Source organism: Lithobates pipiens, unplaced genomic scaffold (assembly GCF_037356315.1).
Source record: "Lithobates pipiens isolate NorthernLeopardFrog02 unplaced genomic scaffold, aLitPip1_a1.2 Scaffold_10, whole genome shotgun sequence".
Taxonomy (NCBI): domain Eukaryota; kingdom Metazoa; phylum Chordata; class Amphibia; order Anura; family Ranidae; genus Lithobates; species Lithobates pipiens.
This window is the reverse complement of record NW_027507686.1, coordinates 22,293,212-22,317,754: the sequence shown is the minus strand read 5'-3', so window position 1 is coordinate 22,317,754 and position 24,543 is coordinate 22,293,212. Positions and strand designations below refer to the sequence as shown.

Sequence of the window (24,543 nt, the reverse complement as noted above, 5' to 3'; positions counted from 1 at the left end):
GCTCTACCCAAAGCTAGCTAAAAAAAATTGTAGGGCCAAAAGTAAAGTCGGATCATTTCCAATTGGCCACAACAGATGCTTAAAGAAGAAAAAAACGGATGAATTTGTCTGGGAAGCACACCGTAGATCACTCAGTTTACACATGGCTGTGCTTCTCATGTTGTTTCATTGCTTTTTCCTTTCTCTGCATTGTTTTTAAAATACTCCCATTCTTCTGCCCCACTATGCGCAAGGCAAGCCCGTGGGGCAGAATATGATTAAGCGACATTAACGGTGCGAAACACGTCAGCTATCATCTGGACCTGCGTCTCTGATTGATGTATGGATCAACCTTCATTAAATAAAGGCATTATTTTGTAGTGCGGCTGTCCTCTTCCTATTTTTTTGCCAAGCTGGTGGGGGGGGGGGGGGGTCTATGTATAAAAAAAAAAAGTTTTGACAAAACATTCGTCTAGCCCTCACAAATTCTGCTCATATTTTGCTTTATTTTCTACATCAGCTCCATCTAGTGGCCACAATATACATGCCGTGTTTCCCGGAAAATAAGCCCTACTGTGATTTTCGTGGGAGGGCTGCAATATAAGCCCCACCCCGAAAATAAGCCCTAGTTTAAAGTGGTTGTAAAATCCTAGAATACACTGTAATGCAATATTATATAATGTAAAGTGTGTGTGTTTCTGTAATCTATTTGTGATAAATACCTTCTTATAGCGGCATTCAGCTGACCTCCCGCTGCTCTCCTCCTCTTCTCCCAGCTGTCAGCGGGGGGATCTTGCCCTCCCCCTCCTCTGCAGTAGTCGGAGCAAGGAAGAGATCTCCCCCCCTGCAGTACTCAAAGCGAGGAAGAGATCTCCCCCCCTGCAGTGCTTGGAGCGAGGAAGAGATCCCCCCCCCTGCAGTACTCGGAGCGAGGAAGAGATCTTCCCCCCCAGTACTCGGAGCGAGGAAGAGATCTCCCCCCCCGCAGTACTCGGAGCGAGGAAGAGATCTGCCCCTCCCCTGCAGTGCTCGGAGCGAGAAAGAGATCTCTTCCCCCCCCCCGCAGTGCTTAGAGCGAGGAAGAGATCTCCCCCCCCCCCGCAGTACTCGGAGCGAGGAAGAGATCTCCCCCTCCCCTGCAGTGCTCACAGCGAGGAAGAGATCTTCCCCTCCCCTGCAGTGCTCGGAGCGAGGAAGAGATCTCCCCCTCCCCTGCAGTGCTCAGAGCGAGAAAGAGATCTCCCCCCCCCCCCCGCAGTGCTCAGAGCGAGGAAGAGATCTCCCCCCCCCCCCCTGCAGTACTCAGAGCGAGGAAGAGATCTCCCCCCCCCCCCTGCAGTACTCAGAGCGAGGAAGAGATCTCCCCCCCCTGCAGTACTCGGAGCGAGGAAGAGAGGTCCGACGGGTCTTGAGGTATTGATCACAAATAGATTACAGAAAAACAGTTTACATTATACAATACTGTAATATAGTGCGTTCTAGGAGGTTACGACCACTTTTACTGAGCTCCACTGGCCACTGGGGATTCCTGACAGGCAGGGAGGGAGGTGGGGAGAGAAAACAGCACATGACAAGCCCTACCCCGAAAATAAGCCCTACCGGGTCTATTGTTTCTAAAATTAATATACTGTAGGACCCGGGCTTATTTTCAGGGAAGCACGGTATTGTCCTGAAATGCTCCAGTCAGGCAAATACTGCATTATGGCCACTAGGTGGAGCTGATGATCAAAGGGGGCTGATTTGTGCTTATTTTTTTATATTTTGAATTGCATTTCTCTTTATGATGAACCATCATCCCTTTTTACACTGAGGACATATTCTTAAACGTTGGGGATGTCTATAGCGGACCTATCATGATAGAAGGGCCCTGCCCAGACTCTGCAATGGTATGGTCATGATAGCAAAATATAAAAAAAATACGCCACATGCTCAGTGGAGTCCATTTCCTTCTGATAATATAATAGAAACAGGCATTAGGAAGTGCTGTAACCCCCTTAGCAACCAATCAGCCTCTCCTATACCCAAGCCAGACTTTCTCTTTAAAGAAGGACTTTGGAATCAGCAAATATCATCTAAATCCATTCCTTGTGTATATCCTTCATGAATCTCGATGTGTGTTGTGTATTTCTTCCAGATCTGTGCAGTCATACAGTGTGAGACTTCCTGTAATAAAGACCGCTCGCTGCTGATCTCTATCCTTGTGCAGGGAGACTGGTCTCGTCTCCGCCCCCTCTTGCAGTTTTTCTGCAGTCTGTAGTGGGTGGAGCTTGCTGGGCCCCTCCCACAGCTCTGATCTCTCCTCTTGTGCAGAGTGACTGCACTTGTTTCCGCCCTCTCCTGTTATTCTGCAGGCAGCCTGCAGTGGGTGAGGCCTGTTGGGCTCCTCCCACAGCTCTGATCTCTCTCCTTGTGCAGAGTGACTGCACTTGTTTCCGCCCCCTCCTGTTTTTCTGCAGGCAGCCTGCAGTGGGTGCAGCCTAGTGGGCCCCTCCCACAGCTCTGATCTCTCTCCTTGTGCAGAGTGACTGCACTTGTCTCTGCCCCCTCCTGTTTTTCTGCAGGCAGCCTGTAGTGGGTGGAGTCTGCTGGGCCCTCCCACAGGTCTGCTCTCTCTGCACAGGATATGTACAGCACAGTGATGATGTCACTGCTACTTTTACAAGATAATATCTGTGTTTGCAAAGACAGTTGGTGCACACAAAGTGGGTTTATATCTTTTGTGGCTATTGAGGAATATATTAAAATGAGGAGTTCAGCTTTAATTCAAAAAGAGATCCAATTCAGAACTGAGGAATATATTTCAATAAAAGGGCACAAGGAGAGAGAGAGAGAGCACAGGTGTGGGAGGGGCGTAGCAGGCTCCACCCACTGCAGGCTCCCTGCAGAATAACTACATGAGGGGGCAGAAACAAGACAAGTCACCCTGCACAAGGAAAAAGAGCAGAGCTGTGGGAGGGGCAGGTTCCACCCACTACAGAATGCTTGCAGAAAAACTACAGGAGGGGGCGGAGACAAGGGCAGTCACCCTACACAAGGAAAGAGAGCAGAGCTGTGGGAGGGGTCCAGCAGGCTCTACCCACTGGAGGCTGCCTGCAGAAAAACTACAGGAAGGGGCGGAGATAAGTCCAGTCCCCCTGCACAAGGAGAGAGAGCAGCAGTGAGCGGTCTTTATTAGAGGAAGTCTCACACTGGATTACTGCACAGATCTGGAAGAAAGACACAAAACACACATAGGGGGGTCTATTTATATATAAAAAAAATCTCTGTGCAAATGTCTAATATATGTATTTCCTATGATCATTCAGTATTTTCCTGATTGGGGTATTTCAGGAAAATACCGCATTATGGCCACTAGATGGAGCTGAAGAGAATAGAAAATATACATATTAAACCCATTATGGGTATTATTCACAGTGGCTAAGCGAATGCAGAGACATTCACAAAGGAAGTTTTTAGAAAAAAAATAGATCCCTAACATTCAAGCAAGAATACTAATGTCTCTTGTATATAGCCAATATTTGTTGGAGTCCTGGCCCTGTTCACACCTATTCCATTTAAATTGTTGCTCACATATGTTTATTTCTTATAAACTGCCAATGCAACACATGGCTCCCCCTCCCCCCCCCCCCCCCCCACTCCGTGAGTGGGAATTAAAAAGGGTTGTGTACTTTTTAATGCATGGACGTGTGTTGAGGGCCCATAGGGAATGAATGGGTGGACACAAAACATATATACACCAATGCATGGGAGTACGCGGGGATCGCATTGACAATGCATGTGCAGAGATGTTAGCACATTCTTAGTCATACAGCCCCCCATATACCCCCTGGAGTGCTTTTACAGAATATCGTTAAGGCTGGACTCCAGGCGGATGTAAAAGACACAAATGAAATCAGCTCGGTAATCATTAATACATCAATAAATGTGCTTTTGTAAATGTAAGTACCGCACATTGACATGGAATCAACCTCATGCAGCCCCCTGTACAGCACGGCTCAGACTAGGAGACAAAGAAGCAGCACGGGGCGCCTATTCGTTGTTCTGCAGTGCAAGGAGCATGCTGATAGGTAGACATGTGCGGTTCGTTTTGTTCCGAATCTAAATTCTGGACCAATTTTCTGTTAGTCAGGATTTCCGAATTACAATAGTAAAGATTTTAAACGAATCGGAAATAACTAAACTAAAATTTCTGACAAAATTTGGATAGTTTTTTCTAATCGAATTCGGATGGTTTTCGAATCGAAGTCGTTTAGTTTTCTAATCAGATTTCAGAAGAGAATCAAATAGAATAGAAAAGAATATAATAGAATAGAAAATAAAAGAATACAATATAATAGAGCAAAACAGGACAGAATACAAAATAAAAGAATGGAAAAAAAATAGAAAATAAAGGGATAGAATAAAAATGAAAGGAATAGAACAGACAATAAAAGAATAGAATAAAACAATAGAATAGAATAAAATAGAATAAAAGCATCTTTCAGAATTCTAATTTCGAATAGAAAGAACTTGAATTTGAGTAGAACAGAAAAGATTTTGAATTGAAAATGAAATAACAGAAAAGAATAAAATATAACAAAGCAACTGAATAGAATAGAATAAAATAGAAAGAATATAACTTTCTCCCGAAATTTGAATAGAATAAATCTGAATTCGAATAGAAAAGAAAATAATAGAATTGAAAATTAACTAGGAGAAAATAATAGAATAGTAAAAAAACAACAGACTAGAATAGAATAAAATAGAAATGATATTCTTCGAATAGAATAAATTAGAATTTGAAAAGAAAAGAATAGATTAGAATAGAAAATAAAAGAATAGAAAAAAAAACAATAGAATGGAATAAAATAGAAAGAATATAATCATCATCTTCCAGGATTTGAATTTCGAATAGAATAAATTTGAATTAGAATAGAATAAAATAGAAAGAATATAACTTTCTTCCGAAATTTGAATAGAATAAATCTGAATTCGAATAGAATAGAAAATAATAGAATTGAAAATTAAATAGGAGAAAAGAAAAGAATAGAAAAAAACAACAGACTAGAATAGAATAAAATAGAAATAATATTCTTCGAATAGAATAAATTAGAATTTGAACAGAAAAGAAAAGAATAGATTAGTATAGAAAATAAAAGAATAGAAAAAAAAAACAATAGAAAGAATATAACCATCTTCCAGAATTTGAATTTCAAATTGAAAAGGAAAAGAATAGAATTGGAAATAAAATAATAGAAAATAACAAAATAGAAAAAAAACAACAGACTAGAATAGAATAAATTTGACCATCTTCCAAAATTCAAATTTCAAATAGAATAAATTTGAATAGAAAATAAAATAAAAGAATAGAATAGAATAAAATAGAAAAAAATATATAGAATAGAATGGAATAGAAAGAATATAACCTTCTTCCAAAATTTGGATTTTGAATGGATTTCGAGTTCGAAAAAAACTAAACAAATTAAATGAATTAAACGAATTTAACAAAACAAATTTATGTGAATAACGAATCAATTATAACCTGAATAAACAAAACCAATTCTGAAAACAAATGACATGAATTAAATTAAACAAATTTATGTAAATAACGAACTGAAACAAAACAAAACACATTTTTCTGTTCTGCACATGTCTACTGATAGGAGGAGCGAGGAAAGTGACAGACAGAGGAACTCATCAGTCTGCTGCTTCTCCTTTCACTGTCCAATCACAGTGTGGGGGAGGGGCAAGACCTGTAAATGTTACAGAGAAAACAAATCTGATCTCCTGCCCTACCAGAGAGGGATGTGCAGTGTGACGGAGCTGTGTAAATCTCAGGACTGGATGGACAGAAATACAAATTAATCCTTTATATATATTTTTTTGTCTGTGTATCCAGCCAAGAGTTCAGCTTTAACCAGTTATTAAATTGTATCTTTAGGAAAAATCTTTTTTGTTTTAGATAGCATTGGGGAGGTTTAAACCCTGATATGTATTTTTTGTGTGTGCCATTGGGGAGATTTTTCTTTACTTTCTGTCCCGAAGACACAGCAGGAAATGAGAGGAAATCTCCCCACAGTGTCATTATTGGAAGGTTTCCCTTCACTTCCTGTTTTTGTGACAACTAGGAAATTAAGGATTTCACAAATTCAACGGAGTGGAGAAGGGTTAGGACCTCCTTCAGCTTTTTATTGCGGTCTGTGCTCCCGATTGGGGATAGTTACTTCAGTAGTGATGAAACAAACCCAGTCCGGTCCTAACCCACGGGAGGCTGTCACATGATAACAGGTCACTGGCCCAATGAGCTGCGGCCAGGGAATTCCCAGCCCCAAAGCTGCATATAGCAAAAGAGTGCAGCTGTGGGGGCGGCTATGCTGGTGACATCATTGACCCAATATGTCCATGAGACCAAATTTGGTCATATTTGACCATCATCTCCACCACTTTAAGTGTGGCCGTGGGGTGGAGATGCTGGTGACATCATTGACCCAATATGCCCATGAGACCATATTTGGTCATATTTGACCACCATCTCCACCCCTTTAAGTGTGGCTGTGGGGTGGAGATGCTGGTGACATCATTGACCTAATATGGCCAAATGGACGCATTAAGCACAATATCACTGACTAAAATTCGCTGTTAGGCCATATCAGGTGAATGATGACATCAGCATCCCCACCCCACAGCCACACTTAAAGGGGTGGAGATGAAGGTCAAATATGACCAAATATGGTCTCATGGCCATATTGGGTCAATGATGTCAAGAGCAAAACCGGCCCCCACAGGCGCAACATAACAGAGGGTTAGGGATGCTGATGACATCATTGACCTAATATAGTCACATATTCGGTCAATGGGCCTATTTGAACAATGACATTGACCAAACATGTCTATGTGACCATATTAGCTCACTGATGTCACCAGCATCCCACAGCCACACATAACAAATGGGGTAGGGATGCTGGTGACATCATTAATCAAATATAACCAAATGGGTGAATTTGGACATTGTCATTGACCAAATATGGTTACTTGGCCATATTAGGTCAACAATTTCAAGAGCTTCACTGCCCCACAGCCATACATAACGAAGGGGTGGGGCTGCTGGTGACATCATTGATCAAATATGGCCTCATAACCATATTTGGTCAATGGACATATTTGGATATCATTGACCTAATGTAACCAAATGGACTCATTAAGACAATATCACTGACCAAATATATCTATGTGGCCATATTAGGTCAGTGATGTCAAGCGCATACCTGCCCGACATTCACACGTAATAAAGGGGCAGGCATGCTTGTGACATCATTGACCTTATAGCCAAATGAGTATACCTGGACAATGTCAGTGAGCAAACATGTCTATGTGACCATATTAGGTCACTGATGTCACCAGCATTCTTACCCCACAGACATATGTGACAATGGTGCAGGAAGGCTGGTGACATCATCAACCTAATATGGTTACATAGGCAAATTTGGTCAATGGGCCTATGTGGACAATGTCCTCGATCAAACTTTGCTATGTGGCCATATAAGCTCAATGGTGTCATTCGCATCCCACAGCCACACATAACATAGGGGCAGGGATGCTGGTGACATCATTGATTTAATAAAAATCAAATTGGCAAATTTGGACAATGTCAGTGACCAAATTAGGTCTATGATGTCAAGAGCTTTACCGCCCCACAACCCTATGTAACAAAGGGGTGGGGATGCTGGTGACATCATTGACCTAATATGGGCACATATACAGTACATATTTGGTCAATGGACATATTTGGATATCATTGACCTAATGTAGTCAAAGGGGAATATTTGGATATTGACAATACATGGCTATATGGCCATATGAGGCCAATGATTTCACCAGCATTCCCACCCCACAGGTGTAATATGGTCACATAGACATATTTGGTCAATTGGCCGGTTTGGATGATGCCATTGGCCAAATTTGGCTTTGTGGCCATATTAGCTCAGTGATATCACCAGCATCCCACAGCCGCACATAACAAAGAGGTAGGGATGCCGGTGACATCATTGATCAAATATAACAAATGGGCGAATTTGGACAATGTCATTGACCAAATATGGTTACATGGCCAATGGCCATATTAGGTCAATGATTTCAAGAGCTTCACCAACTCACAGCCGTACGTAACGAAGGGTTGCTGGTGACATCATTGATCTAATATGGCCTCATAAACATATTTGGTCAATGGACAAATTTGGATATCATTGACCTAATGTAGCCCTATGGGCATATTTCGACAATGTCTTTCACCAAACATATTAGGTCAAAGAGGACACCAGTATCCGCACACCACAGCCACACTTAACAAAGGGGTGGAGATGCTGGTCAAATATGACCAAATGTGGTTTTGTGGTTATATTTGGTCAATGATGTCAAGCTCATCACCACCCCACAGCAGTACATAACAAAGTTCTGGGGATACTGGTGACATCATTGACTTAATATGGCCTCATCATTGACCTAATGTAGCCAAATGGGTGGGTTTGGACAATGTCATTGACTATGGTTAGGTGGCCATATTAGGACAACGATGCCAGCATCCTCCCTGCCCCTTTCTGCTATCATGTGACAAATTCTCATGGGTTTGGCCCAAACATTAGCTCATCACTAGCCACCGGTAAAGAAAGTGATAGGAAACAAAAAATGTCACAGTTGTCACAAAAACAGGAAAAACTTCCAATGGGGACAGGTGTTCTGGTGACAACCATCTTCTTAGATGAATTAGAGTAATTCTTCTTCATTCCTGATGTGTCTCTTGGACAGGAAGTATTGGGGGTAACAACAGGGGACCTTATCTGTCCAAAAATATAAAAATGTTTTGGGCGAGGGAAACATTTTAAGCTGCAGGATCTTGAATGCCGATTGGCTGCTTTGGGTTACAACATGTCACATGACCCAGTTGCACATCATACCGTCATATAAAAAAGCCTAAATGGGAGGAAATGACATCAGCAATTGAGTAAAGAGTCATCGTCACTTGGGCTGCCCTCCGACAGCGGGTGAGAGGCTGACGGGGTTGTCGGATGGCAAGTCACATGTACGCCCAAGGGCTCGTCCTGGCAAGAAGCCGTGCAGCCACATGGCGGCTCGTTACCCTGAATCTGGACATTCACTAAGCTGTCTGAGTACTTCAAAGGCAATTTTAAGTGTTTCCTGTTGAATTGATGGCTATTAGATGCAGCGCTGGGACCAGCAGTAGTCCTTTCCGGTACAGGCACCATGTAAAACGTGTCCGAGGGACCAGCCAGCGTCTGATCCCCCGCATCTTCACTTATGGCTGGATTCAAGTAACCACGGCTGTTTTCAGAGTCCAAACAGACCGTGGACCATTCCATTTCAGGTTGAGCGCTCACTCCCGAGCGTACCTCCTGAAGAGTGTTTGAAGGGAGCCGACCCGCGATCTCCAGTTCATGCCGGCCAACCGCCAGGTCGGGGCTTTCTCCGTCCTGGCCACCGGTTTGCGTTTGCGTGTTGAGTCTTTCTGGAGGCGTCGATGGGCTCCAGCAGTTCTCCTCCCCCATCCCGGCGTCCGGGTCGACGTATCGGGAAAGAAGCGACGAGGTCAAGAGGGGGATTTGGCCTCTCGCCCGAGGGCGGTGGAATAATCTGTTCCACAGCCGACCTAAACGCCTCCTGGAAGAAGCCCTTCTGGACGAGTGACGCCTCATCTGACGTCTCATGGCTGTGCGGATGTTCTGCAACATGGAGACCTGGAAAGAGAAAAAATAGAGAAGTGATTAGGAGACTGAAAATTGTTTTTTAATTTGCAAAATTTGATTCCTGAATGAAAGATTTCTGGAGTTATTGGATAAAGCGGAGAAGGGTTAGAACTCCTATCAGATTTACATGCTGTTTGTAACCATAAATGGTGAAATGTTTCTTCACTTCCTGTCCAGGTTTCAAAACAGGAAGTAAATCCCTCAATGGGGATGAAGGCTCATCAGATGTTTCTATGTGTATATAAGGCTATTTGTTTTTAGTTTTGGATAGAGTGGGAAAAAGTTAGACCCTCTGGGGTAGAGTAGGGAAGGGTTAGACCCTTTGTCGGGTTTTCATTTCTGTCTATGTCACCGCAGGGTAAACTAATCCTCTCTATGCGTACTAATGACCATTGTCACTGAGACAGAAAGTGAAGGGAAATCAAAAAATTTTTGAGTTGTCATTAGAAGAAGAGGTAAGGGCAAAACCCTCCGTGGGGACACCTTTCTCTAAGATAACTCTCTATGATGAGAATTTTATCCACATTGGAGGGATTTCCTCTCTTTCCACTTCCTGTTGTGTCTCCAGGACAGGAAGTGAAAGGGAATTTCACTATCAGGACAAAGGGGTCAATTCGGCAAATAAAAGGCGGTAAAATAACGTATGCGGTAAATCTGTTGTGAAAGTTCAATTCACTGAGAATTTAGTGTTAAATATTAGGTGCGCCCTCTATTGTTTGTTTTTTGTGATATCACCGGACTGTGCGTACGGCCCCCTGAAGTGCTAGCGTCATCACATTGAGTTTTCCTGTTATTTTGTCCTATTTGTTGTTTGCTTCACAATTAAAACAAAAAAAAATATCTTCAAAGTTGTGGGCATGTTCTGTAAATTAAATGAAGGGGGGTGAATACTTTTGCAAGGCACTGTAGATAGATAGATAGATAGATAGATAGATAGATAGATAGATAGATAGATAGATAGATATTGGGTGGGATATAGATAGATAGATAGATAGATAGATAGATAGATAGATAGATAGATAGATCAAGCGATTTGAGATAGATCGATAGAGAAATCAAACGATTTGAGATAGATAGATAGATAGATAGATAGATAGATAGATAGATAGATTGACCGATAGATAGATAAATCAATCGATTTGAGATAGATATATAGATCAATCGATTTGAGATAGATAGACCGATAGATAAATAAATAAATCGATTTGAGATAGATAGATAGATAGATAGATAGATAATTTACATACTTGAGAGTCACTGAAAGCTGGAAAGTCCTCAACAGGTGGGATAAGCCCTTGAGCAATAAGTTGCCCGTAAGAAGGAGGAGCCTCACGTCTTACAAACTCCGCCTCCAATCGGGTCATCTGAGTTTCAAATGCCCTAATGAAAAATAGGAAAATAATTCATTATATGTGGAGGGAAAACAATCTCTATTCTGACACAGTATAAATGTTTTCACTTTATGTTTCCCAATGAAACTCTTAATTAACCCCCCCCCCCCCCCCACACACACACACACACACACCCCCACCGCCCGACCATGGCCCACAATACACCAGTCCTCCCCCACACTGTCCAATGATATCTGGAACAGAAGCCACGCATACACCAACACTTGGAGATCCAGCTAGTAATCAGTGCCAACATACCACCCTCTATAGTAGTTCCATATTCGGGTAATGATGTTAAAGGGGTGAGGAATAATCTCCCATAATCTAGCCCGGCCCCCCTAAAGTCTGACGGACAATAAATTGGCACTTTCTTTAGAAAGTTTGGAGACCCCTGTCCTAGACCACTGTCACTAGAACAGGGGTCTACATTTCATTCTCACTTTCTGTTTTCCAAAGACAGTAGTCAGATTTTAGATTTACTAACAATTGGTGACACTGGTGACCAGGACAAAGAAGGTAAATCTTCCTGGGGGGGGGGGGGGGGGGTTATGCGGACAGCAATAAAAACCTGAATAAGTATATATGAGATGCTGGATTTGAGGTATCAGCAGTACATAGTAAAAAGAAGTCAGCTGGACTCCAGGGGGGCACAGTGGCACTGGTGAGGATGCTTTTAACCAAAATAGGGAAACCCTCAATTTGGGGACCCAAGCACCCCCCCACCCCACCCCCACCGCTCACCTTGCCAAACTTGGGAAACTGATTAACCCCCAGTAAAAATACATTCTTTACTGGTTTGCCCACCTCCCAAAAGGTCCTTCCTCCTTGGACTCCGGGTCTCTGCAAATTTACGTCACCAGTGGCTGGCTTCTTCTTCCTAGTTTTGTACCGACCAGTGGCGGCTGGTGGTATGTTTCGGGGTGGGGGGGGGGGCGGGGGCAGCAAACAGTACACCCACAGCCAACTCCCCCTCTGGTTGGGCCAGCCGCATCCACCCTGCTCCCCCATCCAGTTGGTTGGTTGGACGGAACCAAGCCTGGCACTTAACCCATCTATGGCGTGGGAGGCAGTCGGCGGCTTCCCCTTTGCTTCTCCTCCTCGCGGTGACTCCTCCCTCCTCCTCCTAGGCCAATTGGAATGCTTCTCTTTTCGGACAATCTCATGACCCGTTTCCTGATTGGCCGGGAGGAGAATTAGTGTGAGAATAGGGAATATTCATTCACTTTTGTCACACAACTGGGTGAGAGTGGGGCGCAGTGCTCTGTGCCCCGAGCCCACCCTTTTTTTAAGCCTGTTAAAATCTCTGGCTCCAATTACGTGCTTCAAAAAACAAAACAAAGAAAAAGCCTGATTGGAATTCATGTGTCCGGCGCCCTGCATGTAGATTAGAGGGCATGGATAGGGGGAGCAGCACCACACCATGACACCATGGCAAACCTGGCACATGCACAGTATGAGATCTGGGATGCCGTATTATTGAGCAGTAACCAGGTGGCCCAGATCTTGTATTGCACAGGCATTTTAAGAGATCTGGCACATCGGCCGAATGTGATCGCAGGCGGCTTACTGTTCAACAATATGTCACTCCCAGAACTTTCACTGCACATGCCCGAGACCAGACTGGTGACATATCCTTCCCAGGGTTCACCTGTTCATCCAATGGGTTTCAGGGGTTTGGAGGTCTCCTCTTATTTCAGGTTACATATAGTTAGGTGGCCTAATAAACTGCACAGTCACCAGGACTAATTGCTGACAGCGAACTACGTGCAGGATTAGTATGACAGCAAAACACCTGAGCCCTCCGCCCAAAATGCATAGGCTGTTTGGCATTTTCTTGTTATGTACCAACACTAAGAAGTCTATAAAAAAAAGAAACTGGCTTGGCTATTCATTCAGAGAAACTGCATGTACATCCATATAGTGCAAATTAACCAGGTTTTAATGAGAAGGGGGCAAAAATCGAATGTTCTCAAGCTATTTTCTCTTTCGGTTGAATGCTCTTCCAATATTATGGTACAATAGTAAAGAGAAGCTTATTCATAAGGAATATAGAGTGAATAGGGAAAATACTCCATTATGGCCACTAGATGGAGCTGAGGATCATAGGAATGAAATACATCTTAGTGAGAAGAAATAAAATTGAAAGTGTTACTAAACCCAGGAGCCTGCATTCACTATATCTGGTCTCCCACAGTAAACAGAACATTAAATTATTTTTGTAAATATAAACTGCTAAATACCTTTTCTCATCAGCAGTATATAGCAGTCTTGGGACTTCTATCAGTGTCTGGTTAAAGGAGTTGTAAAGGCAGAAGTTTTTTTATCTTAATGCATTCTATGCATTATGATAAAAGGCCTTCTGTATGTAGCAGCCTCCCCAGCACCCCAATACTTACCTGAGCCCCATCTCTGTCCAGCGATGTCCACGAGTCCCTCAGCCATTCCTAAATTTCCCTCCTGATTGGCTGAGACACAGCAGCCATTGGCTTCCACAGCTGTCAAAGTCAGTTAGCCAATTGGGAGAGAGAGAGCGGGGCTGAATGGCAGCTCTGTGTCTGAATGGACACAAAGAGCTGCAGCTCGGCTAGGGTGCCCAGGATTCCTTATACACAAGTCTAAATACCACTGCCCATCTCGTATTCAGAGCTTGCAATCATGCATGCGTCTGTGGTCCCCTGTGCCATGCCAAGTATAATTGGAGGGACTCCGTGGCAAAAACAGCATCTTTAAGTTAAAGGGGTTGTAAAGGTTTGTTTTTTATTTTCTAAATAGGTTCCTTTAAGCTAGTGCTTTGTTGGTTCACTTACCTTTCCTTAAATTTCCCTTCTAAATGTTTGTTTTCTTTGTCTGAATTTCTCACTTCCTGTTCCTCCTCAGTAAGCTGTTCTGGCTGACTAAACACCGCTCGGATGATGGTGTGAAGTTTACTGAGGAGAAACAGGAAGTGAGAAATTCAGACAAAGAAAAAAAACATTTAGAATGGAAATCAAAGGAAAAGGTAAGTAAACCAACAATGCACTAGCTTAAAGGAACCTATTTACAAAAAACAAAGCTTTACAACCCCTTTAAGTATTCTTTCCATATTTTCAAATATTATCTGTATCTGTCATTATCTTTAACCACTTTCCCACTGGGCATGCCATATTAATGGTCTTGGTTTTGGAATGGGATGTCCAACAAGCCCATATAGGTGTGATGGGCAGGTGGTCACAAACGTTTGGGCACCACTGGGTAACAGAGGTACACACCGGCTCACCTGTATTCCCTGCTTCTTAGCGAGTAGAGCTTAAACGCACAACCCAAGGCGACCACCAGCAGCAGTCCACACACCAGGCTGCCGATCAGGGCTGCTGTGATGACCTTTCGGGGTACGATAACCAGGCAGTTCTGTTCGTCGCTCCCGTCCTGGCAATCTTCTTGCCCATCGCAGCGCCAAGTCTCGAAGATGCATAGATTGGTGCCACAGTGGAAGTTGCCAGGCTGGCACGTGAAACAGTTTTTCTCATCTGAGCCATCCGGGCAGTTTTTTTGGTTGTTGCAGCGGTCCAGGTTAGAGTAGCACAAGCCGCTGCCCCCCTCGCAGGGGTACTCATTGTTTTGGCAGGCCGGGCAGTTCTCCTCGTCTTTGCCATTCGGGCAGTGCCACCACCCGTCACAGTTCTGACTGTCCGAGTAGCATATGTCGTCCGTTCCGCACGGATGCTCCCAGGGGAGGCAGTAACCCTTCACTTGGTAAGTGGCATTAAACCCGTGACCCATGCTCTTTGGGCGTGCGCGGTACGTCAGCGTGAGCCGGCCATTGGGGGACTCGGCACTGACCGTGTGGCGGTTGTTTCGGAAGGAAAGGGTTTGGAGGAGTTTTTCGCTCCTCTCGCCGATGCCTTCGTACACCCTGACGAAGTCGCTGTACCCCAGCTGCAGGTCGATTTGCAGGATGACGTGGCGGTTATCTTCTGTGTCCACGTACCACGTGCACTGTAGTTCCGAGTGGCCGCGGTCCGGCCGGAAGAAGTCCGGCGAGGCGAAGGAGCCGTAGAAGTTGCTGAGCTTCCCACCACACGTCAACCCGGGACAGTTCTCCTCGTCGGCGCCGCTGATGCAGTCCTTCACGGAGTTGCAGCGTAGCTCATTGGGCATGCACTGGGTGGTGCCGGCCGCGTTACAAGGAAAGGTCCCCAGGGGGCAGAGGCTGGTGCGGATCTCTGTAGACGGCGGCGTGCAGTTACGTTCGTCTGAGTTATCCCCGCACTCGTCCATGGCGTTACACTTCCAGGTGCTTGGGATGCATTTGCCGTTTCCGCAGAGAAATTCATCCGACGGACAGGAACTCAGTCCCAATTTACCTGTTTAGGAAAGACGAAATATTAAATTACCATGTTAAGAAAAATATAAATGAATCCTTATCATTTCTGAAGTAGCAATACGCGGTAACGCTCAAGACGGCCATAAAGCCCCACCGCCAGCGGCAGGAGCCAAGACTATGTGAGACCCATCCTCCTCCCAGAAAGCTGCACCACCGCCAAACCCTTTCCATTTTTTGTTCAATAAAATGTACTCCATAGGAAACCCTGCATTACAAACAATGTCATCCACCCTGCTCCTCCCCAACGTGTTTCACCCTGGGGTGAGGCTTAATCAAGGAGATGATAATAATTTTTTGCCTTACAATTAGTGGTGCGCCGAAATAAAAATTCTGGACCGAAACCGAAAATTGCAGGATGCACTTGGCCGAAAACCAAAACCAAAATGGACAGTTTTTTTTAACCCCTTAAAAATATGAGGCCTCTTGGCGGGTGAGCCTTTGCGCAGAGTGGCGTGCATTAGTGTAAATACAGCTGTGCATGCTCCCGGCACAGTTACCGATGGCTAACGGGGGCGCTACTTGCGATTGGGAGCTTTACGATCATGTGACCACTGACAGCTAATCACGATGGTTACATGATCATAAACCCCGCCTCCCAGCATCCTAAACCCATTAGAGGCCCAGGAGGCTCGGCTTCCAAGGGGTTAAAAATATCTTGTTCATATATAATTGGAATATATTCAACATTTTTTAAATAATATCATGAATTTTAATAAATATGAATTAATTTTCAGCCATTATCAGCACCTTCTCGCCTAGTAGGCTGCTTTCACACTAAGCAAATTTTGAAGAGCTTTTGCATTAAAAAAAAAAACACGAGGAAAGTTGAATAAAAATGCATCTCTTTATATTCTATGAATGTTTTCACACTGGTCTGTTGCACTTCTGGTGCAGTGTTAAAAATCCTGTTTGCTGCATTTTTGGTGCATATTTGATCAGTTTAAAAAAAAAAAACCTTCCCGCTCAAATGCATTGAAAACGCAGCAAAAATGCATCAAATACGCACCCGTGTTGCGTTTTTCCTGCAGTTTTTGAGTCATGTGACCTATGAAAAATAAAATACCATAAAATTGCTGAAAAATTGAATATACACATTTTTACTGCATCTTTTTGGCCATGATCTGCCTGCGTTGCATAGAGAAGCACACAGACCCGGTGATGCTGTCACTGGATCGAAAATAAAATCGTGCTGCTATCCTGGAAGGAGCGGTAAGATATACTATCTCTGATCTCTATACAAGATTGTGTGTGGGTTATCCCCCCTGCGAAGATGACTTCTTTACTTTGACTGTGGCTTGCACCTAATTTGTCTGAGCCAATTCCGCTCTATTTGGGATTTTGGAATATCGCTGCTTTATACGACATTTGTCCATCTTTCACATCTGAGGTGTGGTGAGTCCTTCAAATCGCAGTACATGCATTATAAATCTACTTGGATTTCATCTTTGATTTACTACGATATTATATACATATCAACTCAGACTTTGGTTTACCCGGCCTTGATATTGGTTGCCCTCCCATGGGTCGGCAGGCTAATTTTTGAGATTATTGACTCTTTTCCTTCCATGGACACCGAGTATATTATACTACATTCATTTTGGATCTGTTTTTAAAGTGTTTGATTTATCAGTCTCAATGTGCCTAACTCTACTGGTCCTGACGAAGCAGATGATCAGCGAAATGCGTTGACCCTTCTAGAAGACCATATGCACAGACTTGTTTGTAATGTACTATACTGATAGCAACATATGCTTTTTGAGACAAAGAGAGGGAAATTGGGACTTTAAATGAGGTGGTTGATTCGTGTAGATCAATGCAGAGAAATTTTATTGTAGGAGTAAGAATTTGTCAATACATAATGATAATAAATTCCATAAGTAACCATTATCATATCTGTACATATACATTATATAGTGTTATCAGTAGTAGATACATTTCATGTGAAAAAGTCATAAATAAATATTGCAACATATGCTTTTTATAATGTGTAAAAGAAAGACAAATTCTTTTTAGACACATTGTATTTGTTCATATGCAATTGTGCAGACGGGGGGGGGGGGGGGTATATTTAACCACTTACGGGCCGCCGCCCGCCATCGTTATACGGCGGCTGTTCGACGCTGAAAACTGGGGTTATGGCAGCAGATAGCTGCCATAACCCCGGTATCTTTTTAAACAGCGGGCAGTACGCTTTCAGATAAAAGTGGTCTCTGTGGCGAATTCACCGCAAGATAACTTTTATCGCCGTCGGGAGAGGTGACACCCCCCCCCCCCTCCTCTTGGCGCTCCCCAGTGGTCTCCGCCGCTTGCTGGAGCCGTCGGTAACGGAGGACACAATCGGGTCCTTTCCCCTCTGAAGCATGGAGTCAAGTGAAGGAAAGATGGCCCCCACTCGCCTCCATACCATTGGATGACGGAAGCGACATCAAAAGTCACTTCCCACCTGGTGGTCTTAAAGGGGGATTTTTTTTTTATAAAAAAAAAATAAAAAAAAAAGAAAGAATTTTTTTATTTTATTTATTTAATTGCTTAAGTGTAAATGTGAGATCTGACGTCTTTTTGACCCCAGATCTCACATTAAAGAGTTCCTGTCATGCTTTTGTTCTATCACAAGGGATGTTTACATCCCATGTAATAGGAATAAAAGTGACCCAAATTGTTTTTATTTAAAAAAAAAAAAAAAAAAAAAGACTGTAAAAATAAAACTAAAAGGTAAAATAAGTAAGGGAAAAAAAAGTAAATCGCCCTGTCACACTGAGCTCACACGCAGAAGCGAACGCATACATAAGTCGCGCCGGCATATCAAAACGGTGTTCAAACCACACATGAGAGGTATCGCTGCGATTGTTAGAGTGAGAGCAATAATTCTAGCCCAAGACCACCTCTGTAACTCAAAACTGGTAACCTGTAGAAATTTTTAAACAACGCCTATGGAGATTCTTAAGGGAGCGGGCGCAATTTTGAAGCATGACATGTTGGGTATCAATCTACTCGGCGTAACATCATCTTTCACAATATATAGAAATAAAATTGGGCTAGCCTAATGCCCCGTACACACGACCGGACTTTTCAACATCAAAAGTCTGACGGAATGATTCCGGCAGACTATTCGATCGTGTGTGGGCTGCAACGGACTTTTGATTCGCAAAAGTCTGACAGACTTTAGAAATGGAACATGCTTCAAATTTTTCCGCCAGAACTCTGCTGGACCCAGAAATCCGCTCGTGTGTGTGCTAGTCTGACGGACTAAAACCGACGCTAGGGCAGCTATTGGCTACTGGCTATGAACTTCCTTATTCTAGTCCAGTCATACGTCATCACGTTCGAATCCGTCGGAATTTGGTGTGATTGTGTGTGGCCAAGTCCGTTCATTCGGAAAGTCCGTCAGAACTCCTTCAGAACTCCGTCAGAACTCCGTCGAAAGTCTGCCGGACTTAAGTCCTGTCGTGTGTACGCGGCATTACTGTTGTCTTAGCCCTTGTACACACGTTCGGACATTCCGTATTCCGTGTTGTTGGATAATCCGACCGCGTGTGGGCTCCATCGGACAGTTTCCGTCGGAATATCCGACCGACAAAGTTTTAGAGCTGGGCTATAACATTTTCCGACAACATGATCCGATCCGACTTTGTCTGATCGTTTGTAGAGAATTCCGATCGGACAAAGTGCCACGCATGCTCAGATCAAATTCCTAGACCAAAGCTATTGGCTACTAGCCTGAACATAGTCCCGTCGTAACTAAATAACGTCATCACGTTCTGAACGATCAGATTTTCCAACAACTTTGTCCGACCGTGTGTATGCAAGACAAGTTTCGGACAAAATCCGACGGATTTTGTTGTCGGAATGTCCAACCGTGTGTACAAGGGCTAAGAGGGAAAGGGAGGGCAAAATATAAGTAGAATAAGCTTCAGCTTTAAATGTTTTCTGCAAAGACAACTAGTGCATGATGCACACAGGACGGGGGCGGGGTGGCTGTTGTAGCTGGATGTGCTAAGATGTCATTAGCTGATCCCAGCTCCGGTAATTGCTGGGTGTACTCTGTGTTCTATCGAATTGCACTTTAGATATTCCACGCAGATATTCACTTCCAGCTTCAACACCATCAGAGGGCTAAATGGACATTAACGGGAAAGAGGAGAGAGGAGGCCAGTCCCAGCGAGGGGCCGTGAGTGCGGCGGAGGGAGGATCCCTATTCTGTTCACAAGGACGCCTCTTACGGAATATAAAAAGGAAATTAGGAGAACTACGAAGATTTTGTCCTATTATTCCAACAACATAATAACAAACTATAAGAGAGCTGCTCTAGAATATTTCCAGTCGGTATACATTACAGTGAGGGGGAAAAAAGTATTTGATCCCCCTGCTGGTTTTGTACGTTTGCCCACTGACAAAGAAATGATCAGTCTATAATTTTAATGGTCGGTTTATTTTAATAGTGAGAGATGGAATAACAACAACAATATCCAGAAAAACGCATTTCAAAAATGTTATAAATTGATTTGCATTTTTAATGAGTGAAATAAGGATTTGATCCCCTATCAAGCAGCAAGATTTCTGGCTCCCAGGTGTCTTCTATACAGGTAACGAGCTTAGGTTAGGAGCACTCGCTTAAAGGGAGTGCTCCTAATCTCAGCTTGTTACCTGTATAAAAGACACCCGTCCACAGAAGCAATCAATCAATTGGATTCCAATCTCTCCACCATGGCCAAGACCAAAGAGCTGTCCAAGGATGTCAGGGACAAGATCGTAGACCAGGGGTGCCCAAACTTTTTAAGAGCAAGGGCCGCTTAAAGCGGGGTTCCACCCTAAAGTGGAACCTCCGCTGATCGGATCCCTCCCCCCCTCTGGTGTCACAATTGGCACCTTTCAGGGGGAGGGGAGTGGAGATACCTGTCAAAGACAGGTATTTACACCCACTTCCGGGCATAGACTCCCGTGGGAGTCTACGCCATTTCCTGTCCTGCCGCGCTGTCTGCTGGGACACACACGGGTCCCAGTGACAGCACGGACAATTCCTATAGCGCTGCGCGACTCGTGCATGCGCAGTAGGGAACCGGGAAGTGAAGCCGATTCGCTTCACTTCCTGATTCCCTCACCTAGAATGGTGGCGGCAGCAGCCGAGGGCCGAGCGATCGATCGGCCTCGGCATCGCTGGAACCCGGGACAGGTGAGTGTCCATTTATTAAAAGTCAGCAGCTGTAGTATTTATAGCTGCTGGCTTTTAATATTTTTCTTTGTTGGTGGAATCCCTCTTTAAACAACTTGGTAACCAGTCGCGGGCCACAATGAGTGAAACGGGTGGATGACAGGTCACGGCTACTCTATACGCCCTCTGATCCGATCCACCCAGATGGAAGGGGACGAATTCCCTTCTATGTTTTGTATCGGATTTTTAGGATCGGATTGGAGGCAGGTAGGCCTAAACGGAGAGGAGTCTGTTTACATCTGCCTCTCTGTAGAGGTGAATCGAGGGTCCGATTGGGTAGGGGCGATCGTGTGAAAAGGGCCTAAACTGCTTTCACACTGATGTGCTGCGGTTTACCCACACCACGGGTGCAGCGTAGTGCACCTGTGTCCAGGTCCGGACTGGGACAAAAAATAGGCCCGGGCATTTTAGATTGCGCAGCCAACCTTTCCAGGGACCGGGGGGGGGGGGGGGGGGGAGGGTTCGGTAGACATTAGCGGGGGTGGCTGGTGTTGGTCCTCCACACTGTAATGTGCAGCGACACTGTAATATAAAGGGAACTGCACTAAAAAGGGGCACTGCAATGATTACAGTGCCCTTTTACGGGGCAGTCCCCTTTATATTATAGTGTCCTAGTCCTATTGTGGCCATGCCAGTACTGTCTGTCTCCTATTGTGTCCATGGCCCAGTGACACTTACCTGCTCTCTGGCGCTGCGGGTACAGGGTGGCTCCCTCTGGCGCTGCAGGTGCAGGGTGGCTCTCTCTGGTGGTGCGGTGCAGTGTGGCTCTCTCTGGTGGTGCGGTGCAGTGTGGCTCTCTCTGGTGGTGTAGTGCAGCGTGGCTCTCTCTGGGGGTGCGGTGCAGCGTGGCTCTCTCTGGTGGTGCGGTTCAGCATTGCGCTCTCTCTGGTGGTGCGGTGCAGCGTCGTGCTCTCTCTGGTGGTGCGGTGCAGCGTCACGCTCTCTCTGGTGGTGCGGTGCAGCGTCGCGCTCTCTCTGGTGGTGCGGTGCAGCGTCGCGCTTTCTCTGGTGGTGCGGTGCAGCGTCGCGCTTTCTCTGGTGGTGCGGTGCAGCGTCGCGCTTTCTCTGGTGGTGCAGTGCAGCGTCGCGCTTTCTCTGGTGGTGCGGTGCAGCGTTGCGCTCTCTCTGGTGGTGCGATGCTCCTTCGCGCTCTCTCTGGTGGTGCGGTGCAGCGTCGCGCTCTCTCTGGTGGTGCGGTGCAGCGTTGCGCTCTCTCTGGTGGTGCGATGCTCCTTCGCGCTCTCTCTGGTGGTGCGGTGCAGCGTCGCGCTCTCTCTGGTGGTGCGGTGCAGCGTCGCGCTCTCTCTCTGATGGTGCGGTGCAGCGTCGCGCTCTCTCTCTGGTGGTGCGGTGCAGCGTCGCGCTCCCTCTCTGGTGGTGCGGTGCAGCGTCGCGCTCTCTCTGGTGGTGCGGTGCAGCGTTGCGCTCTCTCTCTGATGGTGCGGTGCAGCGTCGCGCTCTCTCTCTGGTGGTGCGGTGCAGCGTCGCGCTCTCTCTCTGGTGGTGCGGTGCAGCGCCACTCTCTCTGGTGGTGCGGTACAGCGTGGCTGGTTGTGCTGAGGCTATTAGTTCCCCCAGCACAGTCCTCTGTTTCATTGCCATAGCTGCTACAAGCACTCCTCAGCTTGTTGCCTGGTTTTCTCTTTCACCCCAGCAGAGTGCATGCTGGGGACTGTAGTCTGCTCCCTGCTGAGACCAATGGTGCCATGTATCTCTGGGACTACATTTCCCAAGATGCCCCTCTAGTTGGTTCTGATTGGCCCTCTGTGTTGGCCAATGGGGAGGGAAAACTACCAAAAAGGAACGCCTTCTCTTCCCCTGCTGCCGAGTGCCGACGTGAGAAGGGGAAGGGGAGGGGGAGCGAGGGGGGGGAAGAGTGCAGCAGCCTGAAGCTCTCCCCACCGCGCGGACGCTCACAGCTGGAGGAGGAGAGCGGAACTGTCAGCGCGGCGCTGAGGCTGAGCTGTGTGTGAGAGAGACACACAGCACAGCCCATGCAGCCGCCAGTTCCGCAGGACACAGGCACGGCCGTATGGCGGTAGGCGAGCGGCGGCCGTGGCCTGTGTTACCCACAATCAGGCCGCGGCCGCCGCTTACCCCCCGCTGTGCGGCCTGATCATCAACAGGCCACGGGCGGCCCCGGCCCACCGGGCAAATGCCCGGTCTGCCCTATGGCCAGTCCGGGCCTGCCTGTGTCTATCCTAAGGGTTAACTGAACTTTGCCATAGATGCTGCCTGTGACAAAAGCCGGCGCTGTACAGGAAGCATTGGCTTATAGGGCTCTGCTCTGCAGCCACTTTCTTCCTCTGCCACCAGCTTCATTCACAACACTGATGCTGTGGGTCGGCAACCTGCGATCTGGTCTTGCTAACCCGCCATTCCAGAGCAGGAGGTCGCGGGCCACACCAGAGGGCTCCGCGGGCCATATGTGGCCCCCGGGCCAGTGGTTGGCCACCCCTGTCGTAGATCTACACAAGGCTTGAATGAGCTACAAGACCACGGCCAATCAGTTTGGCGAGAGGGTGACAACAGTTGGTGCGATTATTCGCAAATGGAAGAAATACAAAACAGCGCTCACTCTCTGAGGCTCCATGCAAGATCTCACCTGGTGATGTTTCAATGATGACGGGAATGGTGAGGAATCGGCCCAGAACTACTCTTGTCAATGATCTCAAGGCAGCTGGGAAAATAGTCACCAAGAAAAGAATTGTCAACACACTACGCCGTGAAGGACTGAAATCCTGCAATGCCCACAAGGTGGCCTTGCCCGTTTGACATCAACTCAACTCGTTGTGTTTGGAGGAGGAGGAAATGCTGCCTTTGACCCCAAGAATACCATCCCCACCGTCAAACATGGAGGTGGAAACATTATGCTTTGGGGGTTGTTTTTCTGGGCACAGGACAACTTCACCGCATCAAAGGGACGATGGACGGGGCCCATGTACCATCAAATCTTGGGCAAGAACCTCCTTCCCTCAGTTAGGGCATTGAAAATGGGTCATGGATGGGTATTTCAGCATGACTATGACCCAAAACACACGGCCGAGGCAACAAAGGAGTGGCTCAAGAAAGTTACGTGGCCTAGCCAGTCTCCAGACCTTAATCCTAAAGTTGAGGTTCGAAACGTCATCTTCTAAACCTTAATGACTTAGAGAGAATCTGCAAAGAGGAGTGGGACAAAATCCCTCCAGAGATGTGTGCAAACCTGGTGGCCAACTACAAGAAACACCTGACTTCCGTGATCGCGAAAACAAAGGTTTTGCTACCAAGTACTAAGTCATGTTTTGAAAAGGGTTCAAATACTTATTTCACTCATTAAAATGCAAAATCAATTTTTTGAAATGTGTTTTTCTGGATATTTTTGTTGTTATTCTGTCTCTCACTGTTAAAATAGACCGACCATTAAAATTATAGACGGATCATTTCTTTGTCAGTGGGCAAACGTACAAAATCAGCAGGGGATCAAATACTTTTTTTTTCCCTCACTGTACATATTTTTGTGTCATTAACCTGAAAATAATATTTTGATTTTTTCCATGACTTCAATTCATATCTGTGATGATTGTTCTGAGAATTTTAATTTCTGAACAACTCATCGCCACACATTGTAAGTTCTTGTGAGCAATACCCTCCTATCTCTCCTGTATTTTTTCTTTATTGTAACAGAGCTGTCTTCCTTTATTATATAAAGTGATGTGCAAACTGTTGGCACGATATACAACGGTTAAAATAAGTATTGAACTCGTCACCATTTTTCTAGGTAAAGATATTTCAAAATGTGCTATAGACATGAAATATTCACCACATGTCGGTAACAACCCATGCAATCCATACATACAAGGACGCCAAAACAAATAAGAAGTT

The 24,543-nt window shown here is 45.4% G+C and overlaps 1 protein-coding gene across 1 annotated transcript in view; it reads right to left on the bottom strand.

The window, feature by feature from the left end:
* Positions 1 to 5,536: 5,536 nt before the first annotated feature.
* LRP3 (LDL receptor related protein 3) overlaps positions 5,537 to 24,543 on the bottom strand; it is a 70,619-nt gene continuing 51,612 nt past the window's right edge. Inside the window, exons 5-7 of the mRNA XM_077452710.1 lie at positions 14,364 to 15,450; positions 10,964 to 11,096; positions 5,537 to 9,707 (exon numbers count right to left, since the gene is read on the bottom strand). Of these exons, the coding sequence (XP_077308836.1) occupies positions 8,946 to 9,707; positions 10,964 to 11,096; positions 14,364 to 15,450 (1,982 nt within the window). The 3' untranslated portion in view covers positions 5,537 to 8,945. The remainder of the gene's footprint in view (positions 9,708 to 10,963; positions 11,097 to 14,363; positions 15,451 to 24,543) is intronic.